The 27,761-nt window shown below is 32.2% G+C and overlaps 1 protein-coding gene across 1 annotated transcript in view; it reads right to left on the bottom strand.

Moving 5' to 3' along the window:
* The window catches only part of LOC129215994 (alpha-1,3-mannosyl-glycoprotein 2-beta-N-acetylglucosaminyltransferase-like), a 46,605-nt gene extending 19,062 nt beyond the window's left edge, over positions 1–27,543 (bottom strand). Inside the window, exons 1-5 of the mRNA XM_054850126.1 lie at positions 27,272–27,543; positions 20,812–20,938; positions 19,124–19,235; positions 14,064–14,208; positions 13,868–13,976 (exon numbers count right to left, since the gene is read on the bottom strand). Coding sequence (XP_054706101.1) covers positions 13,868–13,976; positions 14,064–14,208; positions 19,124–19,235; positions 20,812–20,907 — 462 coding nt within the window. The 5' untranslated portion in view covers positions 20,908–20,938; positions 27,272–27,543. The remainder of the gene's footprint in view (positions 1–13,867; positions 13,977–14,063; positions 14,209–19,123; positions 19,236–20,811; positions 20,939–27,271) is intronic.
* Positions 27,544–27,761: the final 218 nt, after the last annotated feature.

Below are 27,761 nucleotides of genomic sequence, written 5' to 3'. Positions count from 1 at the left end.
TATCTCAAGCTTTAAAAACTTTTTCAGTACTTAGACCTTTGAAAATGTTAAAATCCTTAAAAAAGAAGCTAAAAAAGTTTTAAAAATTTTAATTAACAACTACTGAAGAAATTATTTATCAACATTTACACAAAAAGAGAGCTCATTGTTCTTTTCAGGCAATGGATTAACATTATGTTTAACTTTATTAAGCAGCTCATTTTCAGGAGTAGCATTTCATTGGCCAAACAAAGAAATTACACAAATATATATGTATATATATATAATATATATATATATATATATGTGGTGCCGACTCTGGTACACCCTGGTACACTTGCACAGCCCTTCATACATTTTAGCTTTCTTGTATGTAAAACTCGCCAAGAGATGACGACGTAGAGTCCGGCGACAAAACGAACAGCGCCAAGAGCGGTAAAACTTTTTGATTAGTGAATAACTTTGAGGAGACGAAAGACGTAAGACGTGGTGTAAAGTCGAGCAGCAAGACGGCTGCACTTCTGCATTGTAATCATTTTTGTAAATATTAGTTATGTGTAGTTTAGTTATCATTAAATGTTTAGTAGCTAAAATTATGTCATCAATGAGTGCTTTTATAAGTGAATACCAGCATTTTCATAGTTATTACCAGTAGCTCGGCGTCCCACAAAAAATTCAGAAGTGGGATTAAGGATCGATATGAGGAACGTCTACACCCAAATTCTTTTGGAGTATAATGTTTGCAAGTGTGATTAACCGGAAAACTAATTGATACTGTTTTCCGAAAAAAAAAAAGAGAACTGAGTCAAATGTGACTGTGCCTTGTGAACTATCTTAAATTCTCTGTTGGATTATCTGATTTAAAGCATCCGGAAAAGGGGTGAGTGAATTTATTTTCTTCAAATATGCAGTTGAAAGAGATTAAAAACATTGACTTTGCGCTCAGAAACTTTAAGCGAGAAAAAATAGTGCTTCTCCACCGTTTTATATTTTCTGATAACGGGGACAGTTCCAATAGAAAGCGCTTAAGAAATTTTACGGGATTTGAATACAACCCAGAATCAGATGAATTCAAAAATAAATTAAAAGACATTGAGAAAAATTTTTCTCTTAACGAAATAATAACTATTGCAAATTTTTTGAACATTCCCTTGGAAGGAAATAAATCTGAGTTGGCAAAAAACATTCTCTCCTTTCTGACAGATATTACTGCCCTGGCAACGATCTCGGAACCTTCCCAGTCAGAAGATGACTCATTCTCGGATCATCAGCAGTCCGGTCAGAACGAGGAAGTTATTAGTGACGATTTATCTGCGGGAATTGAAAACAAAGTAGCACCGCCGCCTGTAATTAATTATTCTGATTCAGGCAATGTTTTGGCTACGAGCTATCTTTTACATTATTCTGATATTGAACACTCCCTGCCGAAATTTAATGCAGAACCGCATGAGAACATTTCTTCTTGGGTAGAAACTTTTGAAAGTGTTTCTAAGTTATTTAACCTTACGGAAGTTCAAAAATTTATTTTTGCTAAACGCTGTTTTGGAGGAAATGCCGCATTATTTATCAACACCGAACAAAATATTAATTCTTATGAAAAATTAAAGAAAGCGCTAATCAGCGAATATTCCACACAAGTTAATTCGGCTTTGCTTCATAGTTTAATGAGCGAGCGTAAAATGCGACATTCTGAGACTACGCAAGAATATTTTTTAAAGATGAAACAATTGGCTCTTTCTGGACGTATTGATGACATATCTCTTATCAGTTATGTAATAAAGGGAATTCAAGATAAACCGGAAAATAAAACAATTCTTTATGGAGCGCGCCATATAAATGATTTTAAAGAAAAACTCAAAGTATACGAAGTAATGAAAAATGATTTGGCTAGAAATGAGAAACCTTTCGACAGAACCAAGCAAAAAATGTCAAATGATGATCGCTTAAAAAAGAGTGGGTATACTTCCAATTTCAAAAGAGATTTAAACAATAAAAATAAGATACACTATGACCAAAATAATGAGAAGACGCGATATAAAACTAGCAACGAAAATTATAAAGAAAAAATTTGTTACAATTGCGGTTTGAAAAACCACATTTCGAAAAATTGTGTACACAAGGATAAGGGGCTTAAATGTTTTCAGTGCGAAAATTTTGGGCACAAAGCTTCTAATTGCCCTAATAAGAAACCAGACATTGCTCATTTAAACGTTCCAAAGAAGAAAAATTTAAATAAAGAAGTAAAAATTGGTAACTCAGTGGTAAAAAATGCTATTGTCGATTCAGGGTCACAAGCCACATTAATCCGGGAATCAGTTTTTAAGAAACTGAATTCTCTTGGTAAGCGATTTCAATTACTTCCTTTAAATACTGTTTTGTCAGGATTCGGTAAATGTCAAGTAAAACCAGTTGGAGTTTTTGAGAGTGATATTCAAATTGACAATTTTAAATGTAAAGCAGATGTAGTTGTGGTGAATAACGAAATAATGGCTTGCGATCTGATTATCGGACTAAATGTTTTGATGCAAGGAATAACAATAATTGATGATAATGGTGTTACGATTCAAGCTAAACCCAAAGATGCAGAACATTATGAAGTTTTATCTGTCTTGCCAATTAATGTATGTGTTGAAGAAGTTGAAATGAATATTTCCCCTGATATTCCTCTTGATTTAAGATCTAAAGTAAAGACATTGATTTCCAACTATGTGCCTCAAAAAATTAAAACCACTAATGTTGAGTTAAAAATTTTGGTAAAAAATGACGTACCTATATCTCATCATCCCCGTCGGTTGGCATTCTCAGAAAAAATGATCGTCGAAGCTCAGGTTGCCGAATGGTTAAAAGAAGGTGTAGTGGAACCCAGTTCCTCCGAGTATTGCAGTCCAGTGGTTATTGTAAAAAAGAAAGATGGGACACCGCGCGTATGCATTGATTATAGAAAACTAAATAAGGTTATAGTAAAAGATAGATTTCCCCTTCCACTAATTGAAGATATTTTGGATAGACTGCAGGGCTCCAATATTTTTAGTACTATTGACCTCAAAAATGCTTTTTTTCATGTAAATGTAAGTGAAGAGAGCAGAAGATATACGTCATTTGTAACTCATGAAGGACAATACCAATTTCGGCAAGTCCCTTTCGGATTATGTAACTCTCCGGCGGTCTTTACAAGATATATCAACACTATTTTTCGAGAATTAATTAATAAGGGTATTGTTTTGCCTTATATGGATGATATAATCATTTTGTCTTCCTCTCCCGAAGAAGGTATTGAACGCCTTGAACTGGTCTTAAAAACTGCAAGCGAATACGGACTTGAAGTAAATTTTAAGAAGTCCCATTTCTTGAAAAAACGTATTGATTTTTTAGGACATGTAATCGAGGGTGGAAATATTTTCCCATCTACTTTAAAAACTAAAGCAGTTCTTAATTTTCCAGAGCCGACTAATTTGAAAAAGGTTCAAAGCTTTTTAGGTTTAACAGGATATTTTAGGAAATTTATCCCGAAATATTCCATAATAGCTAGGCCGTTAAGTGATCTCTTGAAAAAAGGATCGAAAATTTCATTTTGGAGTCGAAGAAAAACATGCGTTCAACCAATTAAAAATGTTGTTAGCTGACACACCTGTTTTGGGAATCTACAACCCTAAATTTGAGACTGAACTTCATACGGACGCTAGCCTAGAAGGGTATTCTGCAATTTTAATGCAAAAACCACCGAATGAAAAGAATTTTCATCCAACCTATTTCATGAGTAGAAAAACGACTGATGCCGAAAAGAAATATTCTAGTTATGAACTTGAGGCTCTAGCCGTCATCGAAGGGATAAAGAAGTTCCGTGTTTACCTTTTGGGTATCCATTTCAAAATTGTAACTGATTGCGCCGCGTTTGAGAAAACGTTGTCAAAACGAGACTTATGTACCCGTGTAGCTCGTTGGGCTTTGTTACTACAGGAATTTAATTATGACATTGAACATCGTCCCGGAAGCAAGATGCCACATGTTGACGCTCTCAGCCGCTCCCCTATCGACGTGTTTTGCATTTCAGTCGATAATTTGTTGCCACAGCTGAAATCAGCTCAAGATAAAGATACTGAAATTAAAACTATTAAGGAATTACTTAAAATTTCAGATTATGAAGATTATTGTGATAGAAATGGAATATTATATAAATTTGTTGAAGGTAAAGAATTAGTGGTTGTGCCAGAGAATATGCAAACAGAGATAATAAGAAATGCGCACGAGAAAAGTCACTCAGGTATCAAGTATACTGAAAAGGAAATAGAAGAATATTATTTTATCCCAAAACTAAGACAGAAAATAGAAAAAATAATAGGAAACTGTGTCCATTGTATACTTCTGAACCATAAAAAGGGAAAAAAAGAAGGTCTTTTGCATCCATTGCATAAAGAAGACGTCCCACTGAAAACGTATCATGTTGACCACATTGGACCCTTAGAGAGTACTAACAAAAATTACAAACACATTTTTGTTGTAGTTGACGCCTTTACTAAGTTTGTATGGATCTACCCAACAAAAACAACGACGTCTGTTGAAACCATAGCCAAATTAGAGCTTCAAAAGACTGTATTTGGAAACCCTTCACAAATAATATCCGATAAAGGACCAGCATTTACTTCCAGTGAATTTGCTGATTACTGCGCAAAAGAAGGCATTAATCATCATTTTATAACGACAGGATTACCAAGAGCAAATGGCCAAGTCGAACGAATTAATCAAACAATTATTGCAATTCTTTCTAAATTGTCCTTGGAAAACCCTGCTCAATGGTACAAGCACACGAATAAACTGCAACAAGCCATTAACTCAACATATCAAAGAAGCATAGATAAAACTCCATTTGAATTACTTTTTGGAACGAAGATGAAGGTTGCAGGACTTGAAAAGCTGAAAGAAATGATTGAAGTTGAATTTCAAGCCAGTTTTGAAGCCCAAAGAGAAGATATGAGAAAACATGCAAAGGAACAAATTTTTAAAATTCAGGAAGAAAACAAGAAGACATACAATTTACGAAGGAAAAAAACCGAAGCCTTACGAAGTTAACGATTTGGTCGCCATCAAAAGAACGCAATTTGGACCTCACCTAAAACTTAAACCGAAGTACCTAGGCCCGTACAGAATAACGAAGGTGAAAGGAGGAAATACGTTTGATGTCATTAAAGAAGGAACTCACGAAGGACCAAACTGCACATCAACATGCGCAGAATTCCTTAAACCATGGAACAGCTTTTTGGAATGTTATTTTAAAAAAAAGATTAAAAGAAGCAAAGAAGTGTAAAAAATAGAAGAAAAGAACACCGGCTTTTTGTAACCAACTGTCCATACTTTCAATTTAAAGACGAAAAACGAATACCAAAAGAAGACGAAAAAGATGAAAGAAAACACAAATGACGAAAGAAAGACGAAGCAAATGATAAAAGACGAAACGCACGACGACGAAGTTCTTTTTTTTTAAAGACGAAGACGACATTTTTTAAAGACGAAGGCGATATTTTTTAAAGACGAAGACGATATTTTTTTTTAAGACGAAGACGATATTTTTAAAGACGAAGACGATATTTTTTAAGACGAAGACGATATTTTTTTAAAGACGAAGACGAATTTTTTTTTAAAGACGAGGACGAAGAAAAAATTTTAAAGACGAGATATTTTTAAAGACGAACAATTTTCAAAGACGGACAGTTTTCATTTGCAGACGAACATTTTTGTGAAGACGAAAAATTTTAAGACGAGCAAATCAAAGACTGAACTTTTGAAGACGAAAAACTTTTGCAACCAATTTAATTTTAGTTTAATTGTTGTTTTGTTTTTGTTTTTTTGCTTACTATATTTTCAGGTTCGCCTGGAGGTCCAGTCGAGTGCAGGACGGCCGAACTTGTGGTGCCGACTCTGGTACACCCTGGTACACTTGCACAGCCCTTCATACATTTTAGCTTTCTTGTATGTAAAACTCGCCAAGAGATGACGACGTAGAGTCCGGCGACAAAACGAACAGCGCCAAGAGCGGTAAAACTTTTTGATTAGTGAATAACTTTGAGGAGACGAAAGACGTAAGACGTGGTGTAAAGTCGAGCAGCAAGACGGCTGCACTTCTGCATTGTAATCATTTTTTAACCGACTTCAAAAAGGAGGCGGTTATCAGTTCATACCGTATGTATGTTTTTTTTTTTTTTGTTTGTCCACTCATAGCGTCTCACCTAGTGAACCGATTTTGATGATTCTTTTTTTAATGGATAGAGGATGGCTCAACTTAGGTCCCATTACTTTGTTTGACCATATTTGTTCTTTAGATAAAAAGTTATGGGCAAAAAACAGTAAATTTCCCCCATTAAATGATTAAAATCATATTGTAGCGAAGTTCGCTCTTTTTATCCGAGGATAACGGTGGCTCAGTGGTAGAATTCTGGTCTCCCACAGGAGCAACCCGGGTTCAAATCCCGACTAGGACAAAGTGAATGTTACTAAAATTTCGTTTCTACTGTTTCCCATATTTTCTCGAATGTTCTATTAATTTCTGTATCTTTTAAAGTCTGGAAAGTTCGAGCACTTTTTCAAGTTGTATATAAGGAGATGTAACGTTCATTCGTGGTTCTGAATAAAGATCTCGAGTTGAGACTAACGAGTATTCGCTTCATTTGGCTTTCACATTGTCTTCGCTATTTTCATCTACGCGACAATATGAAACTCATTGTTATAAAAGTTTGGTGCCATATAACTGTAACATTAATAGTAATTGTAATGATAATTTTGAATAAAGGCTTTTCTAAAGCAATACAGTGATATAGAGCCGCACTTCTTACTAGGTAACTTCTTACTTTTACTGAAATATCTACATTTACACTAAAAAGAATGAAATAAAAAAATTTTGAAAAAAAAATAGAACCGACTTCAAAATTGCTCTAAAAAGTGAAAAATAATTTTATTCTTTAAACACCATCGATAATACTTTTAAACATAATTTTTGAAGTTGGCGCAAAAACAAAAAGTAAAATCCATTGTAACCATGCTTCGTTCATATTTTTATCAAAAAATCATCCAAACTTAGGAACGAGACATTTATATCGTTACTCAGATATGCTGTCATCAATGCGTAATGCATGTGGTAGTGAAGAAACTGGACCTGGTTAAATTTATACTTGTAGTTGAGTTATGGCGTTGAATGATTTTATCGATCGTTTTTTGCGCCAACTTCAAAAATTATGTTTAAAAGTATTATCGATGGTGTTTAAAGAATAAAATTATTTTTCACTTTTTAGAGCAATTTTGAAGTCGGTTCTATTTTTTTTTCAAAATTTTTTTATGTAAATATTAGTTATGTGTAGTTTAGTTATCATTAAATGTTTAGTAGCTAAAATTATGTCATCAATGAGTGCTTTTATAAGTGAATACCAGCATTTTCATAGTTATTACCAGTAGCTCGGCGTCCCACATATATATATATATATATATATATATATATATATATATATATATATATATATAAAATTAAGCAAACAGAATTGCAAATATTAAACAAATTATAAATAATTAATGATGAGAAAAAGGAAAATTGCAAGCAGCTATTAATTAGAAAAAGATAAATTATGAATCCAGAGCTCATCAGCCATGGAGGATTCATTAAATATGGTCAAAAGACCAAAATTTTTAACTAAGAACTAAAAGAGAATGTTTAAGCTCCAGTACATGCAATATAGAGTAACAATGGGAACTTGTTTTCCTAATTAGTCGAGACGAAACCCCCTGCTTTTAGTTTTAGGTTTGAGCTCTAGTTTATTGCTTTTAGTTTAACAAGTGGTGCTTTTGCCCATTGTTACTCTATATTGCATGTACTGGAGCTTAAACATTCTCTTTTAGTTCTTAGTTTAAAATTTTGGTCTTTTGACCATATTTAATGAATCCTCCACGGCTGATGAGCTCTGGATTCATACTTTATCTTTTTCTACTTAATAGCTGTTTGCAATTTTCCTTTTTCTCATCATTAATTATTTATAATTTGTATAATATTTGCAATTCTGTTTGCTTAATTTTATATTTACTTGGCTTTTTAGTTTTGCTGCGTTGCGCATCTATGGGCTCTTGGTGTGGTCTTTTCAATATTTTTCACTTTTATTATTATCATTATATATTAAAAGGATCTGGACTCCATATTACTGTTTTGTATGTTGATTTACACATTACCTGACATGACCACATGTTTACACTATATATAACTTCACTCAATGTCGATGTGTCACTTTTGATTAGTGCCCCCTTATTGCACCCTGTGTCACCCCTCTAAACCTTCAGGGGCCAGATATCCAGTACCCGATTATGCTTGAGGAGTCCAAGGATGTCATGATACCCTAAAAAGCATAAAATCTTTGAGGCAGATGGCAAATGGGTTGACGTGCAAAGCGAGCAGGGGGGTGGGGCCCCCTAGTCTAAACTATTTATTTCTGTTTCTATCTTCTCTGGATTGGCCGTGTCTATCTGTACCATTGGATACAGGGCAACTAGGGGAAGCCATTTCCACTCTTTAATAACCCTCTAAACATTTAGGGGCCTCCATTCCTGAGGATATCCAGGGATGTCTCGACACCCCTAAAAATCATTAATAATCACCTGCTGCGAGTGGCTTTGAGCCCCCACAGGTGGCAACCAGGGGCGAGCCAAACGAGCAGGGGGCAGAGCCCTCTAAAATTCCATTACAATTATACTGCAGTTTGTACAGAATATGTTTTAATATTCTTTTTTATAATAAAATGACAGCTTAAGTAAAGAAATTTGTTTGAAATCAGCCGAAGGAATACAAATAAAGTGCATATTGAAGAAACGAACATTAATGCAAATTTGCATTTATTGGTTCCGCAACTGTGTAAAATTTTGTGATGCGTATTATGGGAATGATGATATGTATAGTGAAGAAAATGAATTCCAGATCCATCAATTGGGTGGTAAGGGGACCCTTTGGATTTCAGAAGCAATCAAATTTGGTATTATTGTGTACGCATTTTATTGTTTTCTTAATATAAAATGCATTGAGCACAAATCTTTAGCCCACCCCCCTCCAATAGAAAATTGTGAAATGAGACCCTACTGTACCTTGAGGGAGTCCTACGGAAGTATACATGTGTACCTGAGCTTATAGCTATTATGTGCAAAGTCTATGATGGCTGCTGAGTGCTGAATTTGTTCGTTTGAGTATTCAACAAGAAGAAGCAGAAATATTGGAATGCATCAAAAGACAAGTATTTCAGGAGTCTCATACAATGTGTTGAATAGTTTAGATGCAAAGTTTGTCAAACTTTTTTTTCTGACCAAAAATGTTCCGATTAACCTCATAGGAATGAAACATTGCTTTCCATCAGCAATATTACCAGCTCATTTGCTCCTTCATCATTATGGGATTACCAACTAATTTACCATATCATTCGGCAAACACATAATTTTTAATTCGCAGCATTCATTTATATTTTTTGATAGGAGTGAAATAAAAGGTCTTGCAGGTTGGCCATAGAAACATTGTTGTTTATTTTATTTGCAAAAATTAATATTATTCAACATGCAAATGGATCATATCAAATCTATAAATAAATAAATAAAATTCTCAACCTGACCATCTCAGATTTTCATGAAAGTTTCGGAAGCCCTACTCTCTGACATCTTAAATGTTACAGTAAAATCCCTCCTAACAGCCACCACTCTGATACGGACAATGTTTTATTCTCCAATTGCAAGGAAAATAACATTATTAAACCTCTGTCCTGCGGACACCCCTCTTTTGCAGACAAAATTTTTTTCCGGTTAGTGTCCATATTAGAGGGGTTTTACTGTATATAATTAAAAAAAACCTTTCATACTTGATTAGTAATTAATTTCTGAAAGTTGTTGAAAAGCACTTTTTAACTTGCTGGCACTGCTTAAAATTTTATAATTCAAGCTTTAAGAGAGCTCTACAGAGCTGTATTATAGCTCACTTTAAAGATAAAGACATGCACTTTAGTTAAATTTTTTAATTTAAATACTTTTAGGGAAAAATTCTCTTTCCCAAAATTTTTAAACTAAAAAAAAAAAGAGAATAGTGTCATTTTATTAAAAAGAGCATGATTTTTACTGTATTTTAGTGAATAGGGCCAAAAATTTTCAGAGTGGGACTACGACAAAATTTTAAAATGTACACTTTTTTAAAATTATTGGAATAAAAAAAAAATGTTTAACTTGCAAATCAGAGATGAAAGATCATGAAATTATCTTTAAAATGCACTATTGTACAGCTCTGTAGCTCAAAAAAAAAAAAAAAAAACTTAAGTTATAACTAGTGATGTGCCGGATCGTTAAATAGTGATGTGCCGGATCGTTATAAGTTCAGATCTGCGGATAAGGATCACTAGTGTCTAGATCCGTGAGAACTTCTTGTGGGTCAGCACATGCTAGAAACTGAAAGCAGATAAATTTTAAATCGTGGAGCAACAAAGAAATTCTTATTACTCGCAAGCGTAAAGGTGCAACATTGTACTCAAAATTTACTTTTATGTAAACAAGCTTATAACCCCCACTTGGAAATTCCTAACGTATTAAATGCAGAAAATTTCATTCTTTCAACTAGTGCCAATATTTAAACACACATATAAGATCTCACTATTAAAACTGCGAAAAACACTAAGATGGTTTTTAATTAATATTTTCATTAATTCATAGGTGTCCACCAAGGGAAGGTCAGACTACGGCATTGAAAATTTTAGGAGGGTTGTTTTCAGGGGTATTTTACTCTGTTGCATTTGGGGAAGAAGTGGACACCCCTGGGTAATTAGTGTTACAAAGACACTTTCTAAGCTAAAAACACTTTCGATCAAGTCACCTTTTGAGCGCAAAAAAGAAGGATCAAAATCGTTTCATCTGTTTGGAAGCTACAATTCCACAAACACACACAAATATACATGTCAAACTTATTATCTCTTTCTTAATAGAGTCAGGGTTTAAAAATTAACTTTTTTAATTTCTGAAATGATTCCTTATTTAACTAAATCAAAACACTTAACTTACATTGAATTTAAGAGTGTTTCATACCTATCTATATTTAGAATTCAAATATGTGTTGAAATTAAAGAATATAAAAGATTCGTTTAAGATCCGAAAAAACAGATAAGGATACAAATCTGTATCTTCCCTCGGATATCCGGCATATCACTAGCCAGGATTTTTTAAAGTCAATTTTTTGCAAAAATTATCCAACAATATTTGCTGCAACTGTTCCGAGCCCACTCTGAACATTTGGGATGCATTAATTATAATACATTAAAAAAAAAAACCCCGAATTTTTGAGACAATGTCAAAATTTAAAATTGTGAAAAAATATTTTTACCTGAAATATTTGTGTTGTTACACATCAAAGCAAGGCATATGCAGTTGAGCTATTATGCAACTCTGAAGCTCCCATAGAACTTGAGTTAGGTATAACATTTCAAAACACTGCCGGGAAAATATAGTGTTTAACAAACTCAGACATTAATTCCTTATCAATTGTGTACGATAGATTTTTTAAAAAATTTATATACATTTGAAGTGTCAGAGAGTAGTAGGATTTCGGAAAGTTTCTTGAAAATCTGAAACGATCAGCTTGAGAATTTTGTTTATTTTATTGCTTGGTTTATGACCCACTTACCTGTCGGAAAATAATTAATCTGTACGAACAAAATCAACAGCAAATTTTGTAGGGCCATGGTGCAAGACCTTTTACTTCACTCTTATCAATAAATATAAATGAACGCTAAGAATCAAAAATGATGTTGTGTTTGTAGAATGACAAAGAATGTACTCACAAATTAGCTGGTAAAATCCTCTAGGAGGGAAAGCAATGTTTCACTTCTGTGGCGTTAATCACTTAACTTTTGATCTATTTATAAAGTTTAACAAACCTTGCATCAAAAATATGCAAGGCGTGTGATGATCCTTCATTACTTTTCTTTCAACAAAGTTCCAATAGTTCAGCAAGTTTCACAAAACTCAATGCGCAGCGAATACAGCAGCTATCTTTGTTTTGACTCTTTAACGTACGTACGAAAGGTTTACGCCAGAAAAATCATGGCGTTAATTTACCGCACGTTTGCGTTTGGGCAGCTGCCTTTTGCGTCCGGTAAGAAAGGGCAGAGACTAGCGAGTTTTGTTGCGTACGTAAAAGTGACGTCACGAGTGGGCGTTGCATGCGTTAAATTTTTGCGTATTGGGCAGAGACTAGGCCTCTAACTGTACAAAGCATTTAAAATACGAATAAGCATATTAAGCAAATAAATACTGCAGTGAATATTAGTAGTTCTAAATTTTAATATTTAAAATGTGAATAACAAGAACTTGATTATTTAATACTGACAAATTAATTTCTGTCTTACAACAAAATATTATAATATGAGTATCAATTTTTGAAAATGGCTTGTATTATCATATTTTATGACTTTCAGAGCTTTTTTTTTTTTTTGACTGGAGTGAACTACATTCGTTACTACATTGTTAAAATATTACTAGATGAGTGCCGCCAAAAGCAGAGTAAATATATCCCCATTCCACGTTGACTCGCTATTTCATTTTCCCCCTACATTCCCCTACATCTTAATTTTATTCAAAACATGAAATAATTATAAAATAAGAAATAAAATATCCCAATTTAAAGTAATTTACGTGAAAATAATTTCACGTAAAGTTTTTGATTTCGCCAAATTTGCCGAAAATTCACGTGTCGCTAATAATTGCTCAGTGAAAAATCACCAAAAGCGATAACTCGCCAGAAAAGACAACCATTCAAACACGCGCTCCGATCCAAAATGACTAATTTTAAGCTGATGCGTCGGCTTGTATATATAGGGGCCTTAACTATTACATGGCTTGGTTGGCTTGCAGACTCGCGGTAGGTAAAGGAAAGTCGCCCTCCAATACGGAAGAAAGTTCGAATCCGTACCGTACACGTTCTTTTGATAACCGAGGGAAAAATTAGAGGAATTCCGGGAAAAAATCACAAAAATCCGGTAACCCGGAAGACGCAGCAAAAATCCGGCATTACCAGGCTAAATCCGGAAAGTTGGCAAGTCTGCTGTTGCTATAGCAACGAGGCATGTTTCATTTTTCCAAAGGCAAGCTTAATGGCGACAAAAAAACTAATGTTCGACGAAATGAACAAAGTCTGTTTCTATGGCAGTAGACTGGCTCAGAATTGTTGGCGGGAGTTTTTCTCGTGAAGGACATACTGTGAATAGCAATGAAATTGAAGCACATTTTTTCCCTTCTGGTGATTCTATATCTTTGTTCCTCAATGCAGATAGAGTCGCCAGCTTTAGATGAAGTGGGGTGACAAAATTCAGAAAAAGAAACATTTGAAAAAAAAAAAGAAACAAACAAGCATAATGTTAAAAGTAGAATACCGAAAGCACAGTTATGACATCCAGAGACTACAGTTTTGTCCTTGTTATGAACTCATCAGTCTGAAATAATTAATAACTGAGCTGGAAGTAGATGTACTTTCATTGAAGGTGAGATCATCTTCAGAGCTAAAACTAATTTAGCTCAACAGCGAGAGTCTGCAAGTAACGCTGTGGCTTAAGTCGTAAAAAGAATGCAAAAGCTTTAGGTAATAAGATGTAAGTTGCAGAGCTTAACAGTCTGAATATTGTACTAAGCTGTTGGTATATGCTGGTAGTACTAACTTAGCCATGGCAGTTATTTACAACTCATTAAGCATGCAAAGTTTCATGCATGCTTAAACACTATAAGCATTTCCAGGTAACAAATTGAAGAACATATCATTTCTTTTAACTAAAATCCTCATTATTAAATTTCATTATTACATATTTAAAACCACAAACAAAAACCAAGTCAGATACACTGTTGTTTTAACTACCTGGATAAGAGTAAGTTGATCTCCATAAGACTGTATGACTCGAGTAGTTGGTTCATGACCACAATCTTGACTAACAACTATAGGAAATTGCTCTGCTGATGGCCTAAATCTAAATTTAGGAATAGATCAATAAAATTGATTATAAATGAAAACATTGAATAGAATCAAGCACATTGCTAATTAATACAAGTCTTACTTTAGAAGTTGATCCAAATTGCGTTTTACGGTGACACGATTACAAGCAAAGACTAGAACACCAATTACTACATTGCTAAAATCAGGAGCATACTTTTGTTCCAAAGATGCTAAACTTTTCAAATTTTTTATTTTATCAGGATATTCTAGAGAAAAGATGAAAAAAGAATTACTTAAAGACAATGTGAAAAACTAAAAAATTAATTGTTGTCACTCAAAATATTTAATGGTTACTTTAATTATTAAAATTCTGGTAGTGATAACTAGGAAAAAGATTATCACAGTCGAGGAATTAAACTATAACGAGATACCAAAACGACCATAACCCGGCCAAAGAAAAAACACAAAGGCATGAAGATCCTGCCCAACAGCTTAAGAATTTATGTGGAGTGGAAACACTGGGCGGGCTTACAGCTAGATGCATTGTGATTTCTTGTTATAAATTTATTCAATGTGCATACCATTTCCTGTGTAAATAATTATTTCAATACAGGTAATCGCCATTATTAAAAAAATGCAAAAATCAAAATGTCAGTCATTTTTATGTAGATGTGACAACTTTTCTTTATGTTCAGTGGAGGATATAAGAGGAGGGTCATGGGGGTCTAGGCCCCTCTCAAATCAACAACAAAATTATCCGCCCGCATTACATTCCAAATTTTTTTTTTGTAAAATGTAAACAATTTCAAAATATTTTCAATTTTTTAATTATTTTAAAAGTAAGTATTTGAAAATATTACTTTTCATTGCTAATGAAAGTAATTAGTGAACTTTATGTCATATTAGGGGTCTTATTCCTAGCCAACTTGATGCTTTTGATGGACACCCCAGTAGTTTTAGAAATTTTTCGTGCACAAAACCGTAGACCGGGGGGGGGGGGGGTGGGGGGGGGGGGGGGGGGGGGGCATTTTTCAGCACAACTCCTCTAAAATGATAGTCTGTATCAGCCCCTGTCTATGTTAATACAGAAGTCAGTAGTACATGCCTTTTAATTTTTAGTGCAAATTTGCATACATATTTTAAAGAATCTTGTGTATGGCTTTATTGATAACCAACCACAAGAAGATTTATTTAGACTTAAAATTGTAAAAGTAGATATAAATCTTACTTAAATGTCTACTTTATTTGATAATTCAAGAACATGAAATAGAAACTGATGCAGTTTATTCATTGATAACTTCTAACAAAACTTATAACAAAGAATGAAAATATGTTACAGGTTAATTCATTTGAAATCACCCAAAAAGAATAAAATTTGTTGCTTGACATTTTTGATTCACCTAATTTTTTTTACCAGTTATTTCCCACTACTAAGCGAGTTCAAAAGTATTGAAAGAATATTTTTTAGGCTCATAATTTTTTTTACGCATCATTTTAAGTTTGCTTTATACCCATTTTTTGACCAAAAGCAAGTTTTACATAAATGCATCTAACTACTTTAATTTTACAGTTATCAAGATAAAATAAATTCTAGCATCATCAAAATGATGTCCTAGTTATGTTTCTATCACACTATTCTAGCCGTGACACTTTTCGACACTATTTAAGCCGTGAAAAAGATGAAGAAAAAAAATCCACAACTGCAAACTGAAAATTTGCTTAAAATAAGAGTTTTAGTGCTGCAAAATTAGCAAAAGAAAGAGAATTTCAGCTGCTCTGATATTTTTTCTCTTATTGTAGACATAGTGTAAGGCTACTTGTTGTAGAAAATTTAAGCTTGAAAACTTTGTCCTTTTTTTTTGTACATTTTTTAAAAAAATGGCTAAAATTGTATTTTGGCAAAGTTTAAAGTGAAATATCTGAAATAGGGACTAAGTGAAAAATTAGGAAATGAATACAGATAACATTTTTTTTTTTGATATGAACCTGTGATAACAATTTGGTAACTGAAATTCAACTGGTACCAGAGTTACAGTACATCAAAGTTGGCCAAATATTGCATTATACATACACAAAACTTAACATTAACTGATAAAAACATCCACTTTCCAAATATATACAAGCAACAGAAGTTCCTGCCATTTAATAAAGTAAATGTATGCAATAGAAATCTGCACAAAAGAATAAACAAATAAATGAATGGCATAAGATGGGCAAGCATTATAAAGAATATACATTTATACTAATAATATAAAGCTAAAGAGATTGTTTGTTGGAATGGACTAATCTCAGAAACGACTGTTTCAAATTGAAAAATTCTTTTTGTGTTAAATAGTCCATTTATTGAGGAAAGCTACAGGCTATTTTTTTTTAAATCAAAGTGACTGAAATATTTGTAATTGCAAATTAAATGTTTAATGAATTGGTTAGTTCTATGAATTCCTGATAGATGGCGGGGTAAGTTAACTCATAGGAAGGGTATTGGACGACAGTGTTGAGCTGCGAGGAACTATGCCCATGATACGCTGTTGTAATCAGCAAACTGATTTTTGAATGTTTTTTTCGATATTCAGGTACATAATTTGATTTTGTACAATTTTTTATTTGGGTTTTGTTTTCATTATTTCTTTAACGTTTGTTTTTGTTCTTATAGCTGAAGATAGTTACTTATCTAAGTAAATAATTTGATTTGTCGTATTATTCAATTTAGTTTGTTCTGTATAATGTTTTTGTCATAGTACTGTTTATTTGGCGAAAACAAAACATTTTAAATTGCAGAAAAAAAAACGCGTCACTTGCTAAAGAGCAGGGTTAGGGTAGCATGGTTGCTTGTCGTGTTAAGCAATGAACTATATAGTTGAAGGATTATTTTGAGTTTTAAAGCTACTGTTAATCTTTTTATGTGTTTTCTCAAATAGTTTTAAATTCCTAAGAGATTTCAATAGGTTTTTGAAAAGGTGTGTACTCAATTTAGTTGAAGAGAAATGATCATTTCACATCAGAGGGGGGAGGGCGTGTTTTTTTTTTATTCAACAGACTTGCTCTTAGCACGGGCATTGCCATGAGGGGACTGCTACTTATAATAAATAGAAAATATATTTTTTAAAAGTCACACTATTTTTAAAATTCTCCGTGATTCAATAAATTAAATTCATCCAATCGAAATTTGTATTAAATAAATAAATAAAATAATTGTTCAGTCTCAAATATGAGAGCGAATTTGATTATTTCGCAAGTTAAGTTGTCTTTAACAATCAGTTTATTATCGTCTGCACTACATTTTAATTTATAGCCTGCGAGGAGAGCTTATCTATAGTTGCTATAGTAAAGTTTTTTTTTTTCTTTTAATGAGTTTAACAATTTTGTATTTTAATGTTGTGTGTTACTGTTGACTTAAGTTTTGTGTATTTCAAATTAAAATTGGTCTCAGTAGCTGTTAGTTCCTTTCTGAGTACACAAATGGCTGAGTTGTGTATAAAATTTTATGTCAGTATATTTCTCAACTTTTTACTTCAACAAGAATTTTCATATTTTTATTTCTATATGTCACCCAATTAGTAAAAATAAAGTTATAAGGGAAATAACCTTTTAATGACTAAGAATGGTTTCACAAGAGATTGCAAAAAGCACAAAATAAGAAAAAAACAACCAAAATTTAGACATTTTCAATACTTAGAGAACAAGGATGCCCCCCTCCCTCAAGTTCAATGGCCTCCCCCCCTCCTTCTCCTTTTTATTTTTAGCTCTCTTTTTTACACTTATTTTTCAAAAATATTTTTTATTATTTATTTATTTTCAATTATTATTTAATATTATTACTATTTTATCAGAAAAAAAATTGACTTTTAATGACATACATACATTCACACAAACTAAATAAATATATGAAATAAAATATAAGCAGAATAAAATAAATAATTTAAATGAAAAATAAATCCCCAATAAACAGATTTGAATAAAAAAACTTAAAATAAATTAAAAAATCCCCCCTCAAAAATTTTGATGTTGCAACTTGCTTTAAATCCCCCCCCCCCTCTGTGGGCACCCCTGTTTGAGAAGAATATAAATTTAACATATAGTAAAACCTCTCTGCAACAATACTGTTGGGATCTAAAAAAATATTGTTATAGACAGGTTATTGTTACAGACATTTTGATTATTCATGCTGAAATTTTGCTGAAACCAGGGAATATGTCATTATAGACAGGTTTATTGTTATAGACAGTAGTTATACACAGGTTTCACTGTATTAAGAGATGAAATTAAGTTAAAATATGGATTTTTACCATTAATGACGCCGAATGTATGTATAATGCAATATTTGGCCAACTTTCATGCACTATAACTCCAGTACTAGTAGAATCTGTCATCAAATTGCCATCATATTTTCCTATCATAAAAAGGTGTTAAAGTTTGACCACGAAGAGAAGGCGGATGACCTTGAAGCGAAACCTTATTTTGCATCATTTGTAATAGGTAGAATCAGGCAGAAAGTACCTAAAAGTAAGAGTCGTTCTCACTGATCCTATCTATTACGAAATAAGAACAATCAACCTATTACAAACGATACAAATGATCTTTTTGCTTCAAGGTCATCCGCCTTCTCTTCCCGGTCAAGCTTTAACTGTATCAATTTCATAATTTTTCACTCAGTCCTTTTTGAGATATTTAACTATGAAAACTTTAAACATTGCGCAAATATAATTTTTGCTATTTTTGAAAAATTGTAAAAAAAAGGGGGGCAAATTTTTCAAGCTTAAAATCTCTACTAGTAGTCCTACATTATATCTACCCAAGAAAAAAAAAGAGCCGAGTCTTTCTTCCTTTTAATAATTTTGCAGCTCGGAAAATTTTATGCTAATTTTCAATTTATAGTTGGGAATTTTTTTTTCTTCACTTTTTTCACATTCAGGTAACATTTTGTAAAAAAATCATATGTAGAGCATCTTTTTGATGATGTAGGATTTTATTTCGTCTTGAGAGCAGTAAAATAACCCGAGTTAGATGTATATAAGTCAAACTTGTTTCCTTTATTTTTTTGGTAGAAAAATAGTTACAAAGCAAACTTTTCCAATATTTTTGAACTCACTTAATAGTAGGAAATAACTGGTTTAAAAAATTAAGGAAATGAAAATTGTTGAGCAACACGATCTGGGTGATTTCTAGTGGATTGACACTTACTTGATCTAAATTGATGCAAGAGAAACAATAACTCATCATTTGATTTCAACTGATATTTCAATTCACTTTCAAGTAATTCCAGCTGCTCTTGAAATCTCACACTTCGTTGAGCCTAAAATAATAGAAAAGATATATGAAAAAAATGTTCTCACTTTTTCACACTTTAATCAAAAATAAAACTAAGCTAACTCCCTTCATTTTATATGCATGGAAAGTTTGATGAATTGTTGCAGTTTTTCAATAGTTGATTGATCTTCAGAAACAATCTCAGACAAAAAAAAAAAAAAAAAAAAAAGGCCCGCAAATTAGCAAGCCAAACACAATAATACAATGAATTCAATTAAAATTCTTTAAATTTAGAACTTGCTGCTTTTTTTTCTTATTTATATTTAAAACTTCAAATGAAATTGCTTTTCCAAAATATTTTGCTAGATTTCAAACTAAAAATTTCAGCCATGAAAATTTCAGTAAAAAAAAAGAGAGAAAACTCTACATGAATGCAAAATTTTTGCAAAAAGAATGAACAAGCATATAAACATACACCAGGTTGTTATTAAACACTTTATACATTTTAAGGCTCAAAGTTAAGGGAAATCTCATAAGACATACATTTTGTTGAATACAGAGGTTGCAGATAAGGAAGAAAGAGAGAAAAGCCTACTCAAATGTTGACCTTTTTCTGGTGATATAAATACAATCACACAATAAATGTCAAGTTTCTCGTGATTCGCAATGTCGAGAGATGTCTAACATAAAAGTAGTTCTATTTAGGTATTTACAGAATTTTCCAACTTTCAGTTTGTTTACATAAAATGCACAAAAATTTCGTTTTGGAAAATCACCGATATCTGCATTTTCACCAAAATAAGTGTTTCAACAGCAAATGAAAATTGTTTAGTACAAACTATTGTCTAAGCTATGTTAAACAAATTTGTAAAAATGGAAAAACCGATTATTACATGGTACTACAGAAAAGGAGAGAAAATTAAAAAAAAATAAAATTTCATACCAATCACAAGGGTCTGCCAGGGTTTTTTTTTTGAAGACCCTTCACAAAATTCTAGCTAGTTTACATAAAGTGACCCTTAACAAAATTCCATTTGAACGAATTGGACCTTTTACACACTCATATAAAAAAGCAAAAAATCAGGACAAAATATTTTTTAATCAGAAATATCAGAACAACTACGACAAGGGGCCTGCCTCTTGGCAGCCCAGCCTATAAGATTACAACATATCAATGCATAATAGCTAATCAAGCAACCGCCTTTACAATCATTCCAGTGTAGTATAATACACATTTTTCAGTTTTTGCACTTTTTGAGTCCTTTCAGATTAAGCTTAACCTGATTAACATTGCATATAAATAATGATTAAATGTCCTTTTATAACTTTTGTAAAAAATAATAATAATAATATATGGCTTATGTCACAAATTTCATTCCTTTAATTTCCAATAAAACAAAATTTTCTTCTTCTTACATGCTGATTAAATATTAACATTCAGATTAACTATTGTACACAGTGAAAGCATCATCCATTATTATGTTTATTTAAAAGCACTTAAATATCCTCATGCAAATGAAAGAAGATGCTTTAAATTTAATTTTTAATATTTTATTTATTCAGAAATTTACTGCATAAAACAAGACAAACACTTTTGAGTAAAAAAGCAAAAAAATCACAACCTTTCCCTGAGGCCTTTGTAAAAATAAATGGTATGTAACAGCTGCCCAAGAAAGTAAGGCCAAAGTCACAATTAAGACAAAAGTCCTTTTACGCATTGCCAGGAGCCACCGACACTTTATTCATTATCTGAAAGGCATAAAAACTAGTATTATTAAAAAAGCTTTTAATCCAATTCATCACAAGGCTTCAGCTTTTAAGTATGAACTTAGCAACTACACTACTACTAAAATACAGTGGAATCCTTTTGCATTGAACTTCAAGGGATCACAATTTTTGTTCGTTGTAACAGGAATTTCGTTTGCAATGGAATTCAAGCAACTTGGAAATCATATCAGGGCTAGAAATATATTTCATTGAAACAAATATTTTGTTGCATTGGTATTCGTTGTAACCCCCCCCCCCCCAGCACCACCACTTTTATTTTATTTTTTTCAAAACTATTTTAAAAACGCAAAAAATAAATAAATTAATAAAATAAAACAAAATGAATAGAAAGCATATAAAAAAGCTGGTAAATGTTCTTCTTTAAAGCAAGACGAAGTACATTCCCCCCCCCCCCCACACACACACACGATTAACACTATAATAGTATCACGCCTCACCCGACGCTTTTTTTTTTTTCGGACCAATTGTTTCTTTTTCAATCCGAACTTCAAAAAATTTACTTGATTAATTCACTATCTGATAAGGAAAGTTATGATTCATTTCATCCCCTACCTCGCGCCAACTTTCAATTTTGGAGGGAGGAGAGAAATAGTTTGCCCCAAGATCATAGCAAAATAGGAGTGTTTCCCTCCATTTTGTTTCATTCTTTTCACACTAAACTAAAAATCAATCTAAGTATCAGATCATATGTATCTCCGCATAAAACTGTCTTTCTACAACATTTGGAGTGTGGCGGTCTTCTTTTCTTTAATGCTAGTTTTCTTTTTAGTTTCAGTTGTAAAGGAGAGCAATGCAGCGAGATCTATTTATGCATATATTAAAAGCAGTTATAGATCAAACAAATTTTGCTAGTTTGAGCATAACCTTCCATGTTGTTAAGCTTCATTCCAGATTGCTCTTCCCCTCCCCTTTCCCCCTCCCCCTATCGTCCCACTTTTCGAAAGAAAAAAAAAGCTGCAAATGAGTGGTTCTATTTGTCTGTTCAAGTTTTTCTGACTTTTAGTTTTTATGACCCCCCCCCCCCCCCCATTTATAAGCCTTAGTTACTGCTGATGTTTAGCAGCGTGCATCCCAGTTTATTATGATTATAACTCTTACGTGCCAGCTTTTTTTTTTTTTTAAATACAGTTTTGAAAAAAAAAAAAGATAAAAAGTGGTTGTGTGGCAGGGGGGGGGGGTACCAATCTACAAATTCATGTCAGCTCATTTCAAGCATAGTCATGATCAATTACTACTTACTAGACCATCCTTAGTAAGAGAACCCTATATTTAACTAGTTAGAATCTGAAAAATGTCATTATTTCATAAGTCAAATTTTATTTAAAAATTCATAGAAATATGATCCCATTGAGATCCCAACTTGAAACTTTGCACAAATGAAGATAAAATACACACAAATTTTTGAGAATTTTTTAAAAAAAATTCATTATACCTTTTCTGAGAAATTTAAATTTAAAATTTAAATTTCATTTTTTAAAAATTAAAAATTTTTGGAAATTAGTCATGTTGCATATCCAATTAAACAGCAACTAATGTACTTTAAAATACTTTTTACCAAATCTTTCTATCTATATTTGGTGCTGAGTTATCGTCCATTTTATGTTCAAAACATCCATGAAAAAAAGAGGGTTTTTCGAAAAATCAAAGTGTCATAAATAAAAAAAATAATAGAGATAAAAATCTAAAAATTTGGACTTTTGATTACCTTAAAGGGTACAATTGATGAGCTAAATTTCAAAGAGATACAAAAAGGTGAGGGAAAAAACTTTGGATCACTTGACATGGAATACCCCACTAGAAAATGGAGAATTTAAGAAGCATTCTAATGTATTGGATGTTACTGGTTAAACAAAATGCAATGACTTACATAGTAAGTAAATAGATAGAAAAATACAAGTTTGAAGAAAATGTGTTAATAAATTGTGATGCTGCAACAAAGATTTGAAAGTGTTTCATTAAAACGACATTTTTTACGACATGCAAGACATAATAAAACACAAAAACTAAACTTGCAGCTTCTTTAGACATCAACTATACAGTTTCAATATTTGCTTTAATATATTTTGTCTAATTAGAAATATTGAATGTTATAATGGCAAAAAGGAAGTATTTCTTCTGTTTATTATGCTTGCAAAGTTGCGGTTATACAGTTAGCTCTCTATTTAACGACTTTCAAAGGACCACAAAAAATTGTCCTTAAATAGAATGTTTTTAAAACTATAGTGGACCATCTGGTACTGTGAAAAGCACAGAAAAAGTCGTTAAGTAGAGCGTTGTTAAACAGAGAGCCTACTGTAGTTACTATTTTTACTTTATCTTGTTTAATTATAAATAGTAAATGCTATGGTAAAATGCCGAAGAAAAAAAAAATAGAAACCGTATGTCTGTCATGCTCACAACATTGGGGACATGACCAGTTTAAAATCTTTTTGAAAAATTCTAAACAATTTATTTTTTTTTTCATCACATGGCAAAACATAATAAATAGAAGCAGTGGCACACACAAGGGAGGGGTCCACGGGGTCCGGACCCCCTCCCATAAGTCTTGTCCCACCCACCCCACGATTGACCGATTCATTATGATTCTATGTATTTTGTACGAGGCGTATTTTTAAAGTAAGTTCCGTTTTGACATAAAAAAAGAACGAGTGCAGATAGAGCAAAGAAATTTATTGCACAAAAATCTATCATCCTTACGCTATTTTTTGACATTGCTCCCGTGATTTTCCAAACATTTGTCATAGCGTGGTACAGGTTTTTGTATACCTATTCATAGAAAATTGCCGCCTGTGTAGTCAGCCAAGGGATAACATGTTCTCTGAGCTCATTATTGCTGTTGTGCCACAGACCACCTTGGAAAGACTTTAGATGCCGAAACAAATGAAAGATGCTGCGAGCGAGGTGAGGGCAGACCAGAGGATGTTCAAAAACGCCCCAGCCAAAGCCCTGTAAGAGTCCTCATGGTTGACTAAACGGGCGGTAACTTTGTACGAATGGGTATACAAAAACCTGTACCACGCTATGACAAATGCTTGGAAAATCACGGGAGCAATGTCGAAAAATAGCATAAGGGTGGTAGATTTTTGTGCACTAAATTACTTAGCTCTATCTGTACTCGTTCCTTTTTTATATAAAAACGGAACTTACTTTAAAAACACGCCTCGTATATAGAATAATTTCAAACAAAGGTAACAAGAATTTCAGTTCTAATAAGTGAAAAAATAAAATCCTCATGTTGAAAGATCTTTAAAAATATTGAGCACTTTTCCTATAACAAATTGTCTACTAGAAGCAGAATGATTATCATAAATGAGTGCACTGTAATTACCATATGTTTTGTAATTACAGATTTTAATGAGATTCAATGAACGTAAATACATTTTTTAACTATCAGAAAAGTAAAAGCAAAAATTATTTTGCTTTCTGGCTATTTATTTTAAGAAATTTGAATTAAACAATGTTATATATTTTTTCAATAGTTTTATTTTTTCTGCTTTTTGTTCTCGAGAATCGATAAAATGAAGTCAATATGTTTGACAGCGCATTTGGGGTATGATATGAGAACGAGGCTTTTGATCTTGGTCCTTCTCCCTTTGAAAAACTCCTGTGTGCACCACTGGATCAATTTTTTAAGAAATTGTACCCATTAATTGTAATACACAGCAGGAAAAATTATTTTTTAATTCAAACAATCTATTTTTTTTCCACATCTCTCCCCCCCCCTCCTATATTAAAATATAAAAGCTAAATAAACTGTTTTTTTAGTCACCAATTATTGAAATACAGTTTTGCTTTAATATATCATAGGCACCATGCTAAACTAACGAATGTGAAAAATAGCAAAATGCGTTTAATTCAATGGTTCACCATAGTACTCAAAAAGGGCTACCTACTGGTTATAACTACTTCAAATGATAGTCTTACACTTAAAGTTCTATAAAAATTAAAAGATATAAAATAACTACACATGTCAGGTGAAAAAAAATTATTGTTTTGGCTCGGCTGAAAAGTGCCAATTTTCACATTTGTTAGATTAGGATATTGTGACAAAATCATGCTTAATTGGAAATCTTCAATTTTTTTCAGAAAACAACAGGGTTGGCAAAAACCCGGGTTTTTTTTAAAATAACCCATGGACCCAAGGTTTTTTAAATAAAACCCCAAAAAAAAACCCCAACTAAAGCTGGGTTTTTTAGATGAAATGTGGATTTTTTTTTGTCTTTTTTTAGGGAAAATGTGGGGTACTTGTAGCATATTGTAGCGTAAGTTATGTAAAAAGCACAAAAATTGTCTTGGGGTAAAAAGCTGGAAAATTCAGTGTTTTCTGAAGAAAAGTATAAAAGACGACCAAACCCAAGAATGGTGAAGTTACAGATTTTTTAGTTTCCCTGATTACCAACAGTTAAGGCAAAGTTACTTCTCGAGTGATAAAATCTATTGTTCGTTTTTAATTACTAAATTTTTTTTTTTGAATTTTACTTTATTGTATTTTACTTTGTTACGCAAACCTACTGTAGAACATCAAGTAGTTTAAATTCCTTTATACTGAATTCCAGCTCAATCAAGACATTTCTTTGAATTTTATGTTGCTTGTTTTTCTATTTCTGTGTACAGAATAATATTAAACTTTTTCATAAGATAATGAAAATACTGTACATCCTATTCTGTTTTCTGTCCGACCGTTAGTAAAACCTGTTAATTTCTAAAAAATATACCTTTTTTTATTCGAGACTTATAACGCGTTGGTTTGCAGAAAATAATTCACATAAAAACCTTTTAGCTAGAGTAGTTTCCTCTGTACAATATACAAATATTGAGAAAATCTGACATGACAGGACTTAGTCAAGATAATTTGAGTTATTTATTGACCAGTTAAAGGAAAAAGTTAAAGTTATTTATTTAAAATCTTTGAAGTATTTTTTTAATGCCATTAAGAGTTAAGAAAACTATTAAAGTCAAAAATTCATTTTTTATGTCCATTGTCTGTGGTGAAGAACAAATAAAAAAGAAGTTTAAATTGTGAAAGTATTTAAATTATTCAATTTTTTAAAAAACTTCACAGAAAATTTAAAAAAACCCAAAAGTGGGCTAAATCATGGATTTTTTTAAATGGGTTTTTTCAAAAAAACCCATTGAGTCCAATCCGGCCAACCCTGGAAAACAACAACAAAAAAGATTTTTTCTATTTGTCATGTCCACAACTTCTAAACTGTCCTTATTTTTTCTCTTAATATTATGAAATTTAAAGACATTTCATTTTTTTGACATAAAGATTTTTATTCATCAACTACATTTAATATCTTTAGTTCAATGGGTAATAGCATTAACTGTTTAAAAAAAGAAAACGCTGCGGAATCACTCTACTGTGGCCCCCCTTTAAATATATTTAGTTAAAACTTCTTGAAGTCATCATCATCCAATGAAAAATATCTTATTCTAATAATCTAACAACTTTCTCATAATGAATTAGAAAGGAGCAAAGAAGTTTGTCAGTCTATGTGTGTTCATGGGTAGCCTCGAGAATTTCATATTTTGGCCAGCATGTTCTGCAGCCAAAGTTCTCGAGTTTTCAGCTTGTTCAGCAGACAAAGTTGTTGAGTTTTCAGAACTCGACACTTCAGACAATATTTCGTTTGTTGAAAAGACTACTCTGTTTTCAAAATTACTGTTTATTTTATTTATTTATCTTTTTTTTGCTCAGCAATGGATGGATCTCGAACGACTTCATCCATGACCGAGCTAAAAACTATTTAAACGGTTTCTAGAAGTCTTCAAACATTATGTGCATTATACAGACGTAAAGTTATGTTCCTCAAAGTTCATGCAATGACATAAGATTCTAAGATATTTGGAGTGTACAAAACTCTAAGGGTATTTTGTGGAACAATTTGATGCATTCAATAAAATGGAATTGTCCTTAATATTATGGTGAACAATATTTTTTAACGAAATAAAAGAAAAAAAAAAGTACTTTCTTTTATTTTGGAAATATAAACAAATAGGGCTGCTGAAACTAAGATCAAAATTCCATGCTGATAAACAAAAATAAATTACCGAATAACCTAACATTGATAGTTTATAATGTCAAGGTGAAGAACAAGATATTTATGTTAAATAATGCGATCCAACATTTACAAAAAGAAAAACAATTTATATTCTTTAAGCAAATGTATAAATGCCAAAGAGAAAAATCGTAGCAACACAAATGACAGTAAAAAGAACAAGACGAAAGTGATGTTAAACATAGAATAAACAGCAATAATGTTCAAAAGAAATTGAGTGAAAAGTTATTACCGATGATGTGCCAGTGTTGCCTCGCAAGCGATTTCTAACAATGATACATTTAAAAGAACACTATTTATCCTAAGTCTCGTTTTATTAAATGCTCTGCAAAAATTGTAATATGGAGCGTAAACGGTTTTTCATGGTACTTAAAGTTTAACATAAACCAAAACTTTCTAAATCATCAAAAGAACTTACAAGCCGAAAAATTAACACGGCTTATTAATATTTCAGTACCATCATTTAGCAGCTGATTTCGCTCAGTTAAAAAACCAGACGTACACAACCGCCATGCAGGCTGCGTAACAGTTGCCATCTGGTATCATAAAAAGACTACTGAAGGTAGTGTAAATGTGGAGGGTCGGTTGAATAGAAAATAAATATAAAAGAAAAGTTAATTTTTATTTTGACATCTTGAATTCAAACTATGTTTTTCGCAATCACGAGTGTGTGTATGTAGGCGTGTGTGCTTGTGTGTTTGGGGTTTGTGTGTTTGTGTCTG

This window comes from Uloborus diversus, chromosome 2 (assembly GCF_026930045.1).
Source record: "Uloborus diversus isolate 005 chromosome 2, Udiv.v.3.1, whole genome shotgun sequence".
NCBI classification, from domain to species: Eukaryota; Metazoa; Arthropoda; class Arachnida; order Araneae; family Uloboridae; genus Uloborus; species Uloborus diversus.
This window is presented reverse-complemented; position numbering and strand designations above follow the sequence as displayed.